Source organism: Fistularia commersonii, chromosome 13, assembly GCF_037954325.1.
Source record: "Fistularia commersonii isolate RoL2024-O1a breed Wild chromosome 13, RoL_Fcom_v1.0, whole genome shotgun sequence".
Classification (NCBI taxonomy): domain Eukaryota; kingdom Metazoa; phylum Chordata; class Actinopteri; order Syngnathiformes; family Fistulariidae; genus Fistularia; species Fistularia commersonii.
The window spans coordinates 4,769,447-4,790,298 of NC_141296.1; the positions used below are offsets into that span (position 1 = coordinate 4,769,447).

A 20,852-nucleotide genomic window follows, 5' to 3' on the forward strand; every position below is an offset into this window, starting at 1 on the left:
TTTTTTATTCTTAATATTATTTCAGTCGCGTGTAGTGTATGAAGTGTCCAATCTATTCTGCGGGTAAGTAGTATAATCTTATTCATGTTTTCATGCGTCTTTGTTTAAAGTGTGAAATATATTGCAAATACAAATTCTTCACCCTGTTACCTAAGTGCATCAGAGGAAAACCAGAATTTCAATACATTTCAAAGCTGAAACACGATTGCCGCCGAAAACCGAAAAACGGTGATTCTTAAAGGATCTAGACGGACGGGGGCCGTGACCAGTTCACTGATGGATTTTAAAGTCTGTAATATATTTGCAAAAAAAATGCCTCTCCTGGTTGTGCTGTTGGGTAATGACCCCTGACCCCTGACCCCTGACCTTCCTATGGCACTGATACGATTACCCACAGGAATCTAACACTTGTTTCATGGCCTGCCAACATCTAGAACACTCCACTTTCTCTTTTTTTTTTTTTTTGTAACTCCAACAAAAAAAAAAAAAAAAAACTTCTACTGTGCACCAAGCAGATAAAGCCAAGATATTAAAAAAAAAAAAAAAAACTGAAATATTTCCTGTAGCTGTAATCGATGAAAACATCTGTCGGCCAAGACGATGGAAGTGAAAGTGACGGCCGTCGGGGGAGCGCGCTGGGCGGGCAGGGAGTCGTGAGGACCGGGGGAGCTTAAATCTTTTATCTGAAGAACTGCCGCTTCGACGACGACAGGACCGACCGCTCTCCCACAACCCGTATTTATTCAGGAGGGGGAAAAAAAAAAACAACAAAAAAAAAACAAACACACATTCACTCACTCACTCACTCACTCACTCACTCACTCACTCGCACACATACAACAAAAACGTTTGCATCGCTCAAGAAGGAATCACGTTCTCTGCAACCGGTTTGCGCTGCGCAGAATCACAGCTGAGATCCAGCGGTGGATTCGGTGCGCATCTGTTCGGGCTCCGGCAGCGGCGGTCTGCGCTCCCCCTCCATGCCTCCCCGCCTCAGCCGCCGAGCCTCGCCTGCAGGAAGCCTCGAAATGACACTAGAATAGCCTTTTCTTTGTCTCACTCTCGCCAAATTTCACGCCGGGATCGAGGAAGATTCTTCTTCTTTTTTTTTTGGGCAAGTTTTTTTTTTTTTTTTTTTTGTGTGTGTGTGTTTGTGTGTGTGTGTGTGTTTTTTTTTTTTTTTTTTTTTTTTTTGGTTTGTTTGTTTTGGTGAGTCTGTCGCACTGGAGGGGAGGAAGTGATGGCAGTCCCGGTGAAAGAAGCGCTGGTTCTCCTGGTTCTCACCGTGGCAAGTAAGTAATCTTTTTTCTCTTAAAAAAAAACAACAACAAAAACTGGTGGAGGGGGGGGGACCTATGTTTGGACTTTTCTGTGGTGGAATTCAATATCTTATGTTACAGTTGCACCCCAACAGTGCAGACTGTTAAAAAAAAGCCTTTTCCACATTTATCTCCTAGTTAGAGAGAAATTGATAGAATAGTAAATACTGTATATTGACAAAAAATACAAGTCAATGGAAAAAAAAAAAAGTAGTGGGTTTAGATTGTCAAGCACGTGATTTTCCAGTAAGCATCAAACCAGCTTGACCTTTTACCCCCTTTCAAAACAAACAAACATATAGAATAGTTTTCTATTCACACGGGTGCGTTGGAAGGGCATTCATTCATTGAATTCTGCGACAACTTGACAGTTTGACTTCTGATGCCGTGACTCACCCGGCGCGGGGGTTCGAAACACCACGGTATACATGATGTAGCCCCTAATGGCCTGCGGCGCTGTCATTCCCCTCCACGTCCCGGAGAAGACCAGCAGAAGCCAAATGCACCAAATCCTTTTAAGGAACCTTAACCTCCATTACACTTTATGATGTAAATAAAGTGGAGCTGTCCGTGGTTCTGAATCAGGTTGATGAGGTGACGCTCGAGCTGTCCAGGAGCTGCCAGAGGCAACTTCGACACGAGGGAGAGCGAAATGGATTGACAAATGGAAAGATAGATGTCATACAGTGGATTTTAATGCATTGAAAAGGCATACATCCTTATTAGTTATGCAATATCATCATGTAAAGGGAATATTTTGTGTGAATCAGTGCAGAGAAACAGCTCCATTAAGTTATATTTACAAAGGTTTAAGCAGCAGAGATCCTGTCAGATCCAAAATGTCACTCTTACTTTTAGAAAGAATTAGATTCCCCACAAATAAATTGGTGTCTGGAGGCAATTATTGTGCTTGAAAATGCTCTTGTGTCTAAATACAATCAGTTTTGTGTGTTTCGTTGCATCACGGATTTGTATGGTGATCACACTCAGTCGCTTACACCCAATGTCCGTCTCTCTCTTTCGCAAATGCAACTGTTTTTCCTCGTCCTTCACTTTTTTCCCTTCTTCTAAATGACAATGGGTTACATTTGTATTTGACTTTTACATCTTAAAGCTAAAGCATCTTTAAGTGAGCTTGCCACTGACATCAAGTTATTTAAGGATGAAAGTATCAGCATGTTTCTATTTCAACCTGTCCCGTTTCCCTTTCTTCCTCATTTGAGCTCTTAAATTCTACATTTTATCCAGCAAACCTGAGTTGGTCACTGTTAGTAATGGTCCTTTAACTCTCTCCTAGAAGATCTGCAGCAGAGGCATTGCATGACTCTGTCACTCTCATCCAGAGTCACCCTGCTTGCTGCAGTAAAAAATAACCAAATCCAATATATTCACGCTCGTTTTATCTCCGGTCAGGCCCTCTTCCTCTTTTTTTTTTTTCTTCTTCCCTCCCCACTTATACTCCCGGGTACCACAGTCTTGGTTTTGTCCCTTTCCATCTGTTTATCACCAGATTATGCTGTAATTCATCTGCCATTATCATGCATTCTTCTGCCGTCTGTCCTTTCTGTCTGTCACTATCAGCTGCACGCTTTTGTTGCTTTGTTAATGTGCACTACAGGGCTGATTAGATGTTTTGGTCATTACACATTTGCACAATGCCTAGGAGTGCAAGGACGGGGATCACATGCTCGCTGCTTTTGGTGCGTTGCACGAAAACCCCTCACACAACCCCTAACTCTGCCTCTCCGTAGCCTCGGGTGAAATAGTCCCTGTGGGAGGACGGAAAGGGTCCAACTTTTGTCACAGTATGATTATCTTCTGGTGCACTTCCGCTATTTTAAGATCAGCTCTGTCAAAATGGCAGATATGCTTCGGCGTGACTTGTGTTTGTGTTGAAACTCTCGGTGTTCTTTGACTCCAGTGACTGTCATCGTCACCGAAGAATCGGCGAGAGTTGCAGGTGTTGCACGTGTCGGAGTTTAGAGGGCACTGGTTTATGATCGGTTGCTTTGTCTTTTCTTTTTTGACTGCATTTATTTCACTTATGTTCCGCCCACCACTTGTTTGTGCCACTGACTGGGGAAAGAAGCCTCAGTGTCAATTAAGAAATCACCATAGTAAATAAAAACCGAACATGAGACAAATAACTCACACAAAGTCTACTTAAGAGCTGTCTGATCTGAAATGTTTGGCTTTTTGCAGTAAAAATGCTAATTCTGATGATTTACTGATATTTGAAGAGAAGCAATGAGGTACACTGGATGTCAATGATAGATCAGCATGATGTCTGCCATTTTTGGCCAAATCTCAGTATTTATTTTGGCACGTTGAAGTTTAAAAGGAGGTTCTTTGGCGACAATGAATTACAACTGCAGGTTAAATCTTGGGTATCTTTTTCGTGTTACCCTTCAACCCTCTTGTTTATCAACTACCGTACAAAACATGTATTTCCATGTTATTCCGGTGCGTTTCACACTGGAAACGTAGACTGGGAACCGTAAGAAAGGAATGGCGGGAGATTTAAAGCACAGTTAGGAGTGTCTCTGTATCAAAATTGCCCCCACGGGCGATTTATTCAAATGTGACTAACATTATCCAGCCATTTTCACCAGTTTTGCATGTCACCTACAGACCTGTATTGGATGAAAATGCAGGTTACTTCATCATAATTGGTGTTGAAAAGTGTGCTAACTCAATGTCTGAGTAAAATTTACTTCAGAATAGTCCATATTTATTGATTGAAATATGGCATTGAAATTAACATTTTTTATTTGATGATGATTCAAGGCGATATATATCATCATTTTATTCCTATCAATTGATATTTTGCATAGCCAGCGTAAGAAGGATATGCTGTATATTTGTAATTCCCTTTTGCATTTTTTCAGGACACTTCTGGCCCATTTAATATCCGAATCATCCTCAAAAAAAAGTTTTTTAAACTTTATTCTTTTTTTGTTTCCATCTTGAAAATGGATTTTTACAAAAATCAATTTACAGTACAGCAGATTACTAATTCAATAACTTTGTCAAATCAATTTTCAGTTGCATTCCTTGACCTTTAGTGGAAAAAAAGAATCTGCTTCAAACCAAGAATAAATCACCCCCAAGAGGCTTTACAAATTTTTTTTTACAATTGTTGACATTCAAATGTGTGTCTTTACAGTGTCAACTTAAAGTACTAAAACCTCAAACTCAACTCAACATGAGTTAATCTGACATTGACATCACAACCTTGCTCAACCAAATATCAATGTTTAAAAATATGTTGGTATCCATTGTAATGGCTGCTGGGAATGTGGATATGCCTGATCACAAATTTTTACAATGGATACATGTATTGATAAGTGTTTATATCAGGGAAAAGAGAAACTTATACATACTGTGAAAGGCTTGCAGCCTTTTTTGACAAAAACTGGAAAAAAAAAAAAATGTCCATGTGGCTGAGGATGCATAAGAGGGGCACATGGTTGTCTAGTTAAATGACCAATTTGGGGAGTGTATTAAGCAAAGCGAGAGACAGCTGAAGCCTAAATTGTTTTGGCTTCGCAAAGGCCGCCCAGATGGTGAGACGATGAATAATTCACTTTATGAACCTCGCTATCCTAAAACCCTACAGGATGCAATATTTGGATGCCTTTTCATTTTGCTCTCTGGTGTGATGACACAGTTGCCCATCCATCTGCATCACTTTAAACGTCGCCGTGTGTCGGAGAGGGATGCCGTCACCTCATCCATTCTGGACATTCTCATGGAGAATGTTTTTTTTTTTTTTCAAGGTGAAGAAAGTAGGAGGGATTTTCTTGGATCGTGTTTGAGTCTGTGCTTGTGAGATGATGGCATTCTTATTTTTAGAGGCAATAAATTATTGAGGTGTGGAGAGTGCAGTCAGGCAGACACAACTGTGTATGTGTGTGTGCATACATGTGTGATAAGACCTGCTGGTTGACTCCCTACAGCTCTATTTCTAGGTACATCCAGCCCAAATTCATCTCATTTTAATCTTTATTGTTTTAGTATCTTCTCTCATATCAAGTCCTTACATCAGTTTATTCCGTCTATATTTTACTTCTGTTTTCTGTTATTGTAGATGTTTTTTTCAGTTTATGTAAACGTATTAAAACAGTGAGGTTTTTTTTTTTTTTTAACAAACTTATTTTCTTTCAGATATGTAAATAATGCTTTGTATGACTTTTTAGAAAAATATTTAGAAAACTCTTTGGAAAATGATCCTTATTCCAGCACATCCTCACTCTCAGAGTGAGAAAGTTGTGATTTTTTTCAAAGAAAAACGAGCTTCGTATTTAGACACACATAGAGAAGTGCAGACTTTTGGGCGCAGTGGAGGAACGTGATTTCTCATTTGCAACGGAAATGCGTGGTAAATACAAACCTCGCTTTTATTTGGTCTCGTCACAAAATGACGATGAAAGAAATGTATGAGAAGCGAAGGGAAGTTTTACATTGTGCAGGCGGTTCGGCAAACTTATAAACTTAAAGAAAATAAGGTTAAAGCTGAAAGGATAAAAACAGCAACACTTGGGAAAACAACTTTTTGAGGGACATTTTCAAATGTTGAAAAATTTAAAATATTTTCTGGATATTTCATATTATTGTAGATAATTGGTCATATCAAAAACATAGAACGTTAAGACCCATGTTAAGACATAAAAAATGAAAAATTCTAAAACTGCTTATGGGATGATAAAACTTGTGCTCTTAAAAAGAGCTTCAATTCACTTATTCCAAACACAAGCCCAAATCTCATCTCCACAGGAGTTTCTTTCAAGCGTTATTTCAAACTTCATTTTATCAAATTATATTTACTAATCCTACAGTCAAAATGTCCTTGTTTGTGTGTGTCTATGTTTGTTGTCTGACCTCTTCTCTCATGAGCTTTTTATTTCCTGTCCTCCGACAGACGGAGCTCTGTGTCTCTCTGGATTTTTAGTGTCACGTCACAGGCACTCAGACATTGAACACATCTCCTGTCTTCTCTTCAATCGGAGGTCTTCTGAACAGTAATGCAGAGTGACCAAGTGTGGAATATACCTTCTTGTTCAGCACCGAGCCGTTCAGTTTGAGCCTGACATATCTCAGAACACATTTCCAGCAAGACCGTGCTCTTCTCTGACAGCTGGCATCATGGCTAAAAAACAGTGTAAACAAAGTGCCAAAATGAATACTGAGACTTGGCCAAAACTGCAAACTGCACAGTTTTGAGATGGTCGGAGACGTACATACTGTATATTGCTGATGTTGAGACAGAAACGTTACAGAGCTGTATCTATAAGGATTCTTGACAATGCATAATATCTACACTGGCTTTTGCCTGAAGTAAAGCCACACAACTGTCATATTCTGGATTTGGCAAAAACACGAAGATATTGTCTGCACTCTTTTAACAAAAAAAAAAAAAAAAAAAAAAAATCACTTGCCACAGTAAAGTGATTAGGGCCATATTTAGGTAAAACTATCGAGTGTGACTTTTTTTTTGTTGAGAATTTTGATTTAATCTCATTATTACCAATGGAAGGTTTTTTAATTGGCTCATGAATGTAAGCACAACACAACCTTGCAGACTAGTAGGCAGCTCTTTGGGGAAAAAAAAAAAAAAGCAAAACAACAAAAAACTTGGGGTGGTTGTGGCTCAGTTAGAATAACAGATGTCCTTCCAATAAAAAGGTTGGTGGTTTGATTTACGCTCCCACCTGTCTGCATGCCGAAGTGTCCGTGGGCAAGATACTGACCCTCCAGTTGCTCCTGATGGTCTGGTTAGCATTTAGCATAGCAGCTCTGCCACCATTATATATGGCTGTGTGAATGTGAAACTGCAAAGTGTGAAATTGCTCAATAAGCGGAGACCACTTACATTAAAAAAGGCCCCTTTAAGTTTTTTTAAATAGCCATAAGTGTTCAGATCAGCGACAGATTGTCAATGGTATTGTCATTGTGCTCTCCGGTGCAAGCAAAAAATAAACACAGTACTTCACTTTAAAAAAAATCACTATCTGTTTATTTAAAATGATTTAAGTAAACCTCAATAGATATGTGGTTAAAAAATTTGGGAAAAACTGAAGGCAACTTTTCGGTACACAAGGTTAGCAATCTGATTTGCTTGAACCGGATATTGCCTTCTAAAGTGTAATCAAGTTTTGTATGTTGAAAATAGTCTCTGCACGGCGGTCGACTTGAAAAAGACATCACAAGCTGCAACGTCAGTTCCAGGCAGTTTCGTCCTTCATGACATCAATGCCTGGAGAAACAGTGAAGAGACAAAATTAAAGCAGCCAGTTTGGAACTGAGGAAAAAAACAATTACAGCATTATCATTGTCTGACGGTATCAGGCAGGGTACAGTTTAGAGGATTTTTGTTTTTCGTTATTAGGAAACAGTCTTTTCTCATCATGACATCAGATATGTCATCACTCCAGATCGATGTTTCTGCCCTCAAACTGTAAATGAGTATTTACCGTGAATATTCGCTGTCAGCGAGCTTCTTCGTAAAGTCTCCTATTATGGAAGACGCAATTAATTGACGCCACAGCTGAAATGTTTTGATTCCTCTGAATGTTTGTTAATTAAAATAGTGCTTTGGTGAGGGATTTATTCTCTTATCAGACTGCCAGTTATAATCTTTGTCCAAACTGATGAAGTGTCTAGACTGCCATGAATTTAGCACGTCCCAATCCTCCATATTATTTGATTATTTCCACAAGAATTCGACTCAGGTTGATGGCGTTGCAACATGATGCACGGTGTTTGTGCTCGATTTGAATCCAAGCCAACGTTCAGCTGCTACTCCATCACTGACTCCTTATCAGTCTTTCTAACCGCAGACTCAAACTTACTGGAATTTTCCTTCAAAGTTTTTCCTACACTTGACTGGATGAATGCATGATTTGTTGAGCTGCCATGGGCCTTTAGAAGCTTCAGATGCTAACGGGAGAGATTGCGCGGCGATCGTGGAGATTGTGAGGATTTATTTCATATGTTTAGATAAATCACGTATTTTCCAATGCGTAGCTAGTTGGATTCAACCGTTTAACCTTGCATTTGAAAAATAAAGAAATGTGTTTCAAATCATCTCACGTAAAGGGAGAGCCGACTGCGGGTTTGTAACTGCTCAGTCACGAATGTGTACCGAGAGGCTTGTAATGTGATTTTAAAAACTCATTATGGTGAGGTGAGGACTCGAGATTCATCCTTCAGATTAAATGGTCGGAGTTAGTTTTGATAAAAAGTGTAGTATCAGGCAGGAGGTAAGAAGAGAAGTGAGTAAAACAGCAAACCAAAGAACACACACACACACACAAGTAACCTATATAGGAAATTTTAAAGATGGCTATTTGTGCTGCCAGAATATGGCGTATTGACCTCTTGTTTAATCTACATGTCATTTCCACATTGCTGTCATTGCCTTCCACTTTACATGCTTCTGTAAGCAGGAAAAACCATGGCCAACAGTCATGCCAAGCAAAAATTATTCATGAATCACAAACAAGGCTGTCACAAATGCTTTAAACCGTTGGATATACAAACAAATAAGACCAAAACTGACCAAAAGAGAGTAGAATGATTTTAAATGGGAGCATGTGTGACAGAGAGTTAGGGGAACTGAGAAAAAGGTTGCTTTTGTTGAGAAAGAGGATGCTGCAGTTTAGAGCACAACCACGCAAGGATAATACATCTTAACATCTAGATTTGTGAATATTCAATGTCAGATGGACAGCAGACATATATCAGTGCCTGGTTGTGCAAAGCATACAGGTATGCATTTAAATATTAGATCAAAATAATCAGACCAGTAAGATTATTTTATGGTCAAAAAATAATTAGTTCCCTTAAGTTTTGGATCGTATGAATCCCCGGCAGCATAGTTTAATCCAGCAACTGCCACTGAGACTCTGTGATCCAGTCAGACATTGTTCTTGATTACATGGATGAAATTGCCCCTGCGGTGACTTTCTCTCTTTCTGTGTGTGTGTGTGTGTGTGTGTGTGTAAGTGTGTGAGCGATTTAAATATAGCTCATTATTGTCATATGAATGACAGATCGCGTGTTTTGTTGTCATGCAATGCATGCATTGTATTGGGAGAAGAGTGTTTGTGCTCTACTGATTTTGTGTGCAATCACTTGTTTTTTTTTTGTTATTTTATGAATGACATCAAATGCATTTTCTTTAGTTAGAGTTATATATGCAAGGCGCTGTCACGAACATGCATTGCCTAACTCTTGTAATAACCTATATTATTTCAACTGAATGATAATCTAAAAAAAAAAAACAGCTAATACTATTATATTATTTACTCTTTTGTCCTTGTACAACATTTTAAGAAGGACTTGAAATCACCCCGGTCTACAAGAAAACAATAACACCCCCAAGGTGGGCTCACGGTTTTCACATGTCAAAATTACAGCTAAAATAATCGTAATACAAGGCTCTAATCTCATTTCCCTCTCATCGGTATCATTATATTTGAATTACTGCTCATGTTAAATGGTGGCAGCATGACATTAAAACATCATTTCAACAACTACTGCTCCAGGCGTATGTGTGTGTGTGTGTGTGTGTGTGTGTGTGTATGTGTGTATTTGTGCACACGTGTCTGGACATCAGATTTTTAGCCTGATTCAAAACATTTCTTCAACAAGCACTTAAATCGTCCACACATGTCCAATCTTTCTACACATTGCCGTGAATAGTGTTATAATCTTGCTTGAGAATAATAAAGACGCCAGAATAGTAAAGAAACTTTGAACCCAATCTTCATCTCCACTTGTCTCCTCTCCTCTCCTGGCTTCCAAAACACAAGATAAGTATATTAAATGGAAAGGAAAGATACTTGAATAAATACAAAACAACAAAGTTGAAGGTTGGAAACAGTGCACACATGATATGGTTGTATTTACTTTTATTCTTTCTCTTTTTTTAAATACTTCGAATCACTGATTCTCAACCGTCGTGCCGCAGCGCACTAATGTGCCGTGAGAGGTCATCAGGTGTGCCACGTGAAATTTTCCGATTCCACTTAATTTATCTAAAAGAATGATCATTCGGTGACTGCAAATAATTTGCACTTGTTCGGTGTCTGTGCCTGCGATGTTTTGAGAGGAAGAGGAATTCGTTACTCTTCCAGTCCACCGGATGACAGCTGTATTAAGCTACAAAGTGTACATTTGTAACATTTTTGTTTGGTGTTGTACCTTTCGTGCATGTTTTAATTGCACGAATGCCCTTTTATTACAGTTTATGTCTTATTCTAATTTGTTTTTCTAAAATGTTGCATGTGGAAATAGGGATTCATAAAGAATGTTTCCAAGAAAATGAATCTAATTTTTTTTCTCTGCTAACTGTATAGCCAATGGAACCACTTGCATTTATTGTTTGTTGCCTAAACAATTTAATGCAAAGCTTGGAACAAGGTTAATGAAGCAAAAAAAAACCCTTGGACCTGCTGAGTTTTACTTCTGCCTGGAATAAGATATGTTTTGACAGAGCCAACTTTTTCAGTCGTTTATGTTAGTTAGCATCTCTGCTGGGTGAATGCTCTCATGTATATGTACACAAACTTGTATTTAATACATTTTCGGATACTTTATGAATCTTCCCATCAGACAAAAAAGGCTGGGAAAGTTCAGCACAAGGTCACGAGGCAAAATTTGTAAATAGTATCACTGGCATGAAGATCTGCCCACGCACATCTGTAAGATCAAATCATGTCAGTAGGACATTTCGTTGCCCCGGGAACTTGGTCACCATACGTAACCATTGGAGACACACATTATGCAATGTAAAGCACCCTCAACGTTCTATGTTTGCTCGATAAGAGCACGTAGATGCGGCGGTCACTCTACTGAAATGATGAAATTAGGGACGTCAAAATCAGAGACCTGGAATATTTTTTTAGAGGCACTTGTGCAAAAATTGTAGTTTGACATTTCTGGAATGGTGTCCAACAAACTGAGATTGCATAACAGCCAAAGGTTATTTTTTTCATGGTGAAATGGTATAAGTTGGTGGTGTCTCTGAGATTTAAAAAAACAAAAAAAGCAAAATCCTCAAATTTCTTTTCCATTTTTAAAGAATGATGCTTGAGTGAAATACTGACGGATCACAAACACAGTATTTTTACTTTGTTCTATCATGTTATGTAACATTGAAGATGATTTTGTGGGACTATTTATCAACTTGCATCAAGCAGTAAAGCACTACTTGTTAATTATATTATTCTTGGATGTATTGTTTATATTTCCTTTATTGGAACTGTATTATGTGCACATACGGTATTTATGATGTCAGCATGTACATTTGCATGATCAGAATTCACATTTGGTTAAAATTCAGAAGTATGTCAAAGGTTCCAGTTTCCCACTTTGACAGTCTTGAGGTCACATCAGACAATGGAAAGTTAATACCATCTCATCTACAGGTTTTTTGGTTTTTGAATATCAAAACCACTGGACACATGGGGAAGCTGTTTGCACAGCTGTGAAAAAGTTTAATCATGCTTCACTTGGAATGAGAATTTAATTTACCCATTAAACTACCCCTTTCACACCATTGCCTAAGATATACGGTACAAATGGGTGATTTGGACCAGTAGTGTTTCTGGTGGGATTTAACATCATGCAATTCTGGCACTGGACTGCAAGAGTATCATTAAATAGAACTACCTATGTTTTTTATGAGTCGGAAATGACAGCGGGAAATTACAATTATTGACTGAATAACACTTTTCATTAGTATGCTGTAAAAAATAGTGAATAAAAAGGAAATAAATAGAGACAGTGAGAAGCATATCAAGATGAATTATGTTTTTTCCACTAAACTCTCGCCTGGTTAAAACTATTTGCCTTTCTACTTGTTTGCATTATCTGTCTTGTATGTATATGTGTGTGTGTGTGTGTGTGTGTGTGTGTGTGTGTGCTAATGTGTGTGTCTGATTCTGCAGCTGCGTGGTGTGCAGAGGTGGAGGAGCGGCTGGTGAATCACCTGCTGTCATCAGACCGTTACAACAAACTGATCAGACCAGCTGTCAACAACACCCAGCAGGTCACCATTTACATCCAGGTGTCTTTGGCTCAGCTGATTAATGTGGTAAGGGAAATATAAAAAATCCTCATATGATTTCATTAAGATAGACATTCAATATCAATTTTGATTATTTTTAATTTTGCTCCACCATCCCACATTCGTATGAACACCCTCTCTCTCTCTGTGTTTCAGAATGAGAGGGAGCAGATTATGACCACTAATTGTTGGCTCACTCAGGTTGGCTCACTTGGACTGTTGTATTTTCTCTGTGTGTTCAAACCTTGTTAAAAGTGTCTTTCTCACATTTTTCTAAAACTCGCTCACACAAAATCCAGCTATTTCCCTGTGAGGAACAGGTTATCGTGTGAACCAAAATATGCAACATGTTACCGGTGGAACCAATGTCCAACCTGGTGAAGGTGAAAACTGATGCAACAGCAATTTAGGCTTAAATAACATCATTAAATTAAACTAAATAACTATTTTAATTAACTAAATGCTGTAAACGTGTCCATTTAATGCCTGTGTAAATGAGATGCAGACGATTTTTGGATGCATGTCTACATTTTGACACAACATCTGGACCTCTTTTGGATTATTTGCACATTATCTCAATTATTTATTGTAAGAAATTGAGATAGTCTCATCGATACAAAAGCTTGAAATCAGAAAAGATGCTTCATCATATTCCTGTACAAAATGCCGGAGTAAATTAATTGACCAAATCTTGAGTCTGAAATAGCCCACACAGTTGCGCTCTACCTGTTATCTTATAGACATCGGATTAGGCGCCGCAATCAGTTCACATCGGCTGAATTTACAAAGCACAGAATCCAAAGCGAATTTTGTCAGTTCAAGCGATCAGAGGCAGCGAGATGATAAAGCAGGTCTGGAACCGACGTGAGCGAATGTGTATTCAAGCGTCACTCAACAGACGATACACAATCAGGACCAAATGAATACATGACAAGAATCTGGATAAAGGAATTATGTTAAATATTGTATTTGAAATTGTAATGGAGATTTCTGCAGGAGAGGTATTGAGCGAGCTCTGGACAAATCTAGCACCCTCAAATCATATCAGACCATTACTGAGATTTAAGAAAAACTAAAGAAAACTGGTGATGGTGATCAGTAATACAAGGCGGGGAATAACTAATGACAGACATATTGTAACATGATATCCATTCATTTAACATTTCCCACCTTGGACAACTGCGCAAATTCTCAAATTCATTACAAAATAAGCCCTGCGGTGAGACACTGGACTGCTGTAACAACTTTATAATAAACTGGCTTGTTAGTGTTGCAAAATAGAGAAAGGAAAAAAAAGTAATATTGTAAGAAAAAAAAACCTACCTCACTTTAGATTTTGTATAGGAGTATCAAAAAATACAATGAAACACATGGAAACAAAATAAACATACAAACAAACAAAAAACATTATCCTTAAACGAGCAATCAAAATATACTGCTTAAAGACATTGACTAAATAAAGTATCCACTTGAGCCCTGTTTGAAAATTACAATATCTGTGCTTGTGCTATTTTTGATCTGCATGTATATCATTATCATATTATTTATTTACACATATTTTTTTATGATTTTTTTTTTATATTTTAAATGAATCAAAACAGGTGTGGAATGACTACAGATTAATATGGGATCCTGAAGAGTATGAGGGAATCAAGAAAATACGCCTTCCAACACAACACATCTGGCTACCTGACATTGTCCTTTACAACAAGTAAGGGTGTTTTCTAACAGACAGTTTGTGAGCCCATGTGTGTGTTTATGCGCTTCTACCTATGAAATCACACCAATTTTTCTAAAATGTTTTGTATCCTCTTATTCCTCGCATCCTCCTGGCTTATTCTAGTTTTTCTACTCTCCTCTTTTCAGTTATTGAACAAAATCAATTTCAAAACTACCACGCTGCACAGTTTGTCAGAAGGCTTTGCAGATGGTCTTACAGTGATGAATGGTCTTTTAGGGAATGAGGAATTATAGAGAAAAGGCAATGTGGGGACAGAAGTAATGAAGTCTGCAGGTAGAGAGGGTGACGGTATGAAGGATTTGTTGAATTTTCAGGACTTTTGGCTGCCGATGTCAAGATGCTGAAGGTCATACTTTGGGTGCATCTGCCCACTTTTATAAGGCTGAATGCAAGTTATGTGGTTGTGAAGACATTTCTTTCAGATCATTTGTGTTTTTATGTTCTCTCATCTCAATTTTAATTTTGAGATTACATTTCCCGTGTCGCTTTTATGTGGATATGTGGATGAAATCACAAAATATCATTCATACTATACAAAATGCATTTTTACCCAGATGCTTAAACTGGGCATTACCTTTCTTTGTATTACAGAGCGTATGCACTACTGACAATTTTCTTTTGGTTGGATAAACAACAAAAGTGACCTACAGCTAAAAGTTCAAAAAGAAACAGTGATCATATACACCGGCATGTGACCGAATATCAGGAATAAGGGTTTGCATCTGTACTGAAATATGTGAGCTGCAGAAGTATGTGCTGGAATATTGTATATCAACAAAATGCAAACAGAAAAAAAGATGAAAATTATTCCAATTAACAATTGGAAAAGGTGCACATGCTAATTAGGGTTAATATTGTGAGCATTAAAATCAAATTAAAATCAGATAATAATTTTGGAAACAGAAGTATGTCATTTTATGTTCAATCGTAAAATAATGAGTACCAAAGTACCAAGACTGGTTTGATGAGGTCGAACCGGTCAGAATCAAACCGATGTTTGCACAGTGAAAGCACTTTATGGCTGAGATTAGTTAGAACAAAGTGTAAAAACAGATCAGCTAAAAACAGTGAGAGGAAAAGATTTTGATTTCTAACAAAGAAAAAAAAAAAAAGAAACCGTGCTGTCGGCTGGTATTTCACACATTTTGTTGTGACATAATAGCTTTAGACTAGTTCGTGAAGACAATCTTAGCATAACTTAATCAGACGCCTGCTATGAAAACACATAATCTTTATCAGCAGCTTAAAGGATGAGACATAAAAACAAAAAAATTCATTAAAAATGTGCAAACTTAAATAGCCTCTTCCGTTGAAGATCCTGCGGTACGATCAAAATTTCTATTTATATTTCCAACTTTTAACCTCAAACCCGAGAATGAGATAGTACGATGGTCTCAGCTAATGGATGCGCTGCATTAAAGTGTGGGTCAGCAGAGGTACCGCATTGTTTGTACAGGGGACATTAAAGTTTTACCAACGTATATTGCCGCTCACCTTAAGACTGCACAAAAAGCCTAATGGCTTTAGAGGAAAAATGATAGGACATGATCAGCACAACTTTATGACTTTGGGTTGAGGTCTGGAGGGCTAGAGGTTACAGCAAGCAGGTCGGGCCTCTGCATTTTTAATTAGGCTGCGTATTCATACTGCCCCAAAAGCATTAGAGACATAGTATGATGGCTAAATTCCTGACCTACTTTATAATTGATACAGCACTTATCTATAATGTATCACCTTCTGCCTTGGTTAGATAAAGAAAAATTTAGCCTCAGCAGATTTGAGGCATTCAGGGAGATTGTTGGCATGTTGCTGAAGTTTGTCCTGCTATCCAGTCCTTCACTTTAGATAAAATAACTATCGTAAAACCTTGAATCATGCTTCAGAGTTGCATCTTGAAAAAAAAAAAAAAAAAAAAAGTCAAGAAAGATATGTCTGTGTCTTCAGTTATAGAAGAAACATGATTGTGCAAAGGTTCATTTTGACAAATGGTAATTTACATTTTTGGGATGTAGCAAAGTGTCTCGTATGTGTCTTTTTAATGAGTATTGAATAACAAAATTCAGTTAAAATGATCACGCGGTGTGAATTGGCTTATTATCTGCTTCTATAAAGGAACACATTCTCAGTTTCTCAGTATCTGATGGAACTACAAATTGTGTGTGTGTGTGTGTGTGTGTAGGAGGGGGCGAGGGGGGCTGTGTGTTTTGTGTATTTTCCCGTCCTGCCAGCCATCTGTGTTAGCAAGATAAACAAAGAAACCCAGATGCACATTTTTTACTGTGTTTTGCCCTCATCTATTCCGAGAGGAACCCCAAAGTGTTCCCACCCCAGATTGGAAACAAATCCGTTTAGTTTGTTTTTGAACTGGCTACAGGTCTGGTTTTAGTTGGGTATGCTTGATGTCCATGGGGGATGCATCTAAAAAAAAAAAAAATCAATAAAAATGAGCAGCTTAACTCTGGGCTCCTTCTTACCGACTGAGATTTTCATCATGTATCCAATCCAGCGATAATATTTGTATTTGTAGTTCCTAAAAAGTCTTTTAATAACATTCAATATGGTCTACACGGTAGTAATTGCGTCATTTGTCTCTATCTCCTCCTGCCCTCAGTGCTGATGGAACCTATGAGGTGTCTTTCTACTCCAATGCTGTGGTCTCTAATAACGGCGAGGTGGCCTGGCTCCCACCAGCTATCTATAAGTCAGCCTGCAAAATTGAAGTGCGTGACTTCCCTTTTGACCAGCAGAACTGTACCCTAAAGTTTCGCTCTTGGACTTATGACCACACCGAGATCGATCTTATCCTCCTCAGTGATTTTGCCAGTCGGGATGACTTCAAACCCAGTGGTGAGTGGGATATTGTTTCATTGCCCGGACGCAAGAACGAAGACCCCAATGACATCCGGTACCTGGATATCACATATGACTTCATTATCAAGAGAAAACCTCTCTTCTATACAATCAACCTGATCATTCCTTGCATCCTGATCACGTCCCTGGCTATTCTGGTGTTCTACCTCCCGTCGGACTGTGGTGAGAAAATGACACTCTGTATCTCAGTCCTGCTTGCCCTAACTGTGTTTTTACTCCTTATCTCAAAGATTGTGCCACCTACGTCTTTAGCAGTGCCTCTTATTGGGAAGTACCTCATGTTTACAATGGTGCTGGTCACCTTCTCCATAGTCACCAGTGTTTGTGTGCTCAATGTGCACCATCGGTCTCCCAGCACACACACTATGCCTCTTTGGGTCAAGCGTATATTCCTCTATCGTCTTCCGTCCTACCTGTTCATGCGAAGACCCGGCAGATCCAATATCCGTGAAAAGTTTCGCAAAAAACACCAGCAGCGATCATACTCGGAGCAGAAGTTGCGTGGAGCAGACGGGGGCACGGGGAGTTCCGTTGGCGTGGCGGATTCTTCTTTCTACGTCAATGAGGACTCTGCGAAACGCTACGGCTGGAAGATCAGTGACTTGTCAGAGAACACGGAATTCAGGAAGAGGACGACGCTCAAGAGTAACATCGATGTGGAGGATGCTGTGGATGGAGTGCGTTACATTGCTGAGAAGATGAAGAGCGAGGATGACGATGAAGGGGTAGGTCTTTCGAAAGAAAAGAAACTCCATGTATTTCGTCTCAAAGCGAGATTATTCAGATAAGCAGGATTATGGAAACGTTGCTTTTAAATTCGGTGAAGGGGTGTATTATGATGCCACATCCACGCTCGGCGTTACCAGACGGATGTGCCGGTTTCTCGTATAGTCAGGATGTTTTTGGTGTTTACATAAAAAAAGCTGGATTGCATGGCTGGTCGTGAGCTCGCTGACGAATCTTAAAAACCGACTCGCTTCATTTGTTGAGGACGTTTCGAAATGTGTTCAAGAAATAAGACATTTCCCCTTTCGGAGATTAAATTAATCAGTGACGGTAATAGCCGATGCGAACGAGAATCTTCACTTACGTGACTTTATGGTCTCCATTGCTTTCAATTATCCCTCAGTATATTATGAAGTTCCTTGTTTAAATGATTACTCCAAAATTAAATGAGGTTTATTTAACTTCCTCCGACTGAGTGGAGACACTAAGAATATCAAGAAGTGTATAAAATTGATTGCCTTCAAAATGAAATTGAAACTAATCCGTGAAATAATGCCAACCACAGCCACTTCTAATTCACACTCCATAGTGACACTGGGTTACCATTTTAGTGTTGACAAAAGATGTGTCAGAAAAGCATTCTTAACCTTATATTGCAGAATCTTGGGTTCAGAAAATGTCCATCAGTAACCTCTTAAATAAGGACTAATAATACTATTAACCTCGATACCTTTAAATATGAGAGCGCTATTTGGTCAGTCCGTTATTTGTTTGTTCAAGTGAACAATCCGACCTGAGCAAAAAAGTTGGTGAACCAAATCTCTGTTAAGTGCTAATGTATTAAATGCCAATTAAATGTATTTTATGGCTCGCGGGCTACATCCACCCTGTTTTGTTTCTTTATCCAGCCCGCTAAACTATTTTCTTTGAATATCTAAACAAGTATTTTCAATCAATAGTGAAATAAGAAATTTTATTTTTCCCTTTTGTTTTATTTTGTATGGATGATTACATACAAAATGATGCCGGTCGGTACATTTATATTATCGTTAGTAGTTTCAAAGTTGAAATAAAATGCCAAAAAAAATGGAAATATTTAAATTGCAATTTTCATTTTGTTCACCTAGTTGGGCTGAGCGTAAAAATTAAATAAGAAATGTGACCCGCCACCCAAAATAATTGCCCACCCCTGACCTACAGCATTGTTGTGCCCGCGTAGCACTTCCTGTCGCCGTTAGTGAGGCAAGAAATCTCCGCGCTCTGGCTTGAGTTGAAATGACTTTTTATCCGGAAAGTGTATTAAGTGAGATCTGAATTTGTCTCTTAATCTCGCTCTCATCACAGATCATCGAAGACTGGAAGTACGTGGCCATGGTGATCGACCGCCTCTTTCTGTGGATCTTCGTATGTGTGTGTGTGGTCGGAACGCTGGGCCTTTTCATGCAGCCTTTGTTCGAGAGCTACAACACCCCCATAGTTGAAGACATGGAGCATAACTGAAATGTGATATCTGACCGTAATGCTCCCCCTCCCCCGAAAAAAAACAAAAAAACACCTTGAATCCTCTGAAACAAAGCTCTTCTGACAGTTAAAACATGAACTTTCATGTCGACACCACAACGCACTCTCACTGGGGAAACAATGACGCGTATAGCCATATTTCGTCACCGCCTAACCCAAAAATTTCCAATGACCTCTTTATCATCCTGTTATCCTGCAATTGTCTGCTGGGATCCTTTTCACAGAACTTAAAAGATTAATCTGATTAATAATATAGTTGTTTTCGGGTTTGTAAATTCGGCCACAAATCTTGTCGGTAATAACTTCACCTCTATTGAATATAATGCTAAAATTCAACTCTGGTGATATTGCCGGATCCAAAATGTTCACTTATTCTGGGTTAGGAGATTTCACAGTTTTTTGGATGCCTCATGAAAAAAAAAAAAAAAAAGGATAACGTTCATATAATGTGAAAATGAACTTTCTATGAAAAACTTACCCGAGCTGCACTTATCTGTGACCCCACTGGCCATCATCTCACAACACGTTCCAGCTATCGCCACCTTTTTTCGATGAGGGTGTGTATTTTGGATATCGTGAGTAGCTCAATGCCTTTTCCCAACATTTCACCCCAGACCCGGTCTTTCATTCAGCAATCCTTGTTTACAATCCAACCAGCAACGACGCAAGAGGATGAAATGATTCGTGAAAGGAGAGGTCAACAATCAAACGATTCCACCTTTTTATTTCATTAGATGTATTGAGAATTTGTCAGTTTGTTCAGTCTCTTTCACAATATAAAAGGCCTTGTAACGTCACCGGACGATATTTCCGTGACTGCAAATGAAAATGATAATACTTATGATTCCAGACACAATGTGTTGTATAAATATCTGTTTATACAGGTAAGATATTCAGTTGGCAAAAGTTGAAACTAATCAAACAGCAGCAAACATACAGGCTGTACAAAACAGAACAACACTGTGGCATTAATTACAAAAGAAAAGTAGTAGATGGTTTACTCAGTTTGTTTGTTTTTTTTTTGGATTGTTTTTTAATCAGACTGCTGTCTGATTTTAAAGCTCAAGGTGGATTATTTAAACCATGGAATTTGCATTAATATATAGAAAACTGTTGATTTAAAATATAGTGGTGCATCAGCAATTCAAGACGAACAAATTGTGGTTCAAACCCAAAGTGACTGAATGCCATGAGACGCGGTAATCTTCACATAAAATAGTCTTTCTTTTTAAGATTTTCAGTGGGATTATAAATAATTACTTATTGGCATGATCTTAATAGATATGAATTACTTTGATGAATAAAACTGACATTCCTTTGTATTATACGTTATGTCAACTTGGAAACTCATGACAAATATAGCCATGTTTTGTTAAACAGGAATTATTCTTCAATTGAAAATTTGAAGAGAAATTATTTTTTATTTAGATTTAAAGCTCAATTTTGGCTTTCAATTAAAATCTGCACTCCCTACCTCCACAGAAAAAAAAAAAAAGCAACACATTGGTTTAGCCGAAATGGTGACACTGTCACTAACCTCTTTCAGTGTCCACCGAGACCCAGTTTATACTTGGCATTCAAATGCTCTGTGTCCTTGGAT

At 38.4% G+C, this 20,852-nt stretch overlaps 1 protein-coding gene across 1 annotated transcript; it reads left to right on the forward strand.

Annotated features, from left to right (window-relative positions):
• Window positions 1–1,127: 1,127 nt before the first annotated feature.
• On the forward strand, window positions 1,128–20,747 carry LOC147227689 (neuronal acetylcholine receptor subunit beta-2-like). The gene is made up of 6 exons (XM_086158131.1): window positions 1,128–1,292; window positions 12,275–12,420; window positions 12,550–12,594; window positions 13,995–14,104; window positions 16,746–17,730; window positions 19,076–20,747. The coding sequence occupies exons 1-6, from the start codon at window positions 1,241–1,243 to the stop codon at window positions 19,229–19,231; spliced, it is 1,494 nt and encodes a 497-aa protein (XP_086014257.1). The 5' UTR covers window positions 1,128–1,240; the 3' UTR covers window positions 19,232–20,747.
• The last annotated feature ends 105 nt before the right edge of the window (window positions 20,748–20,852 follow it).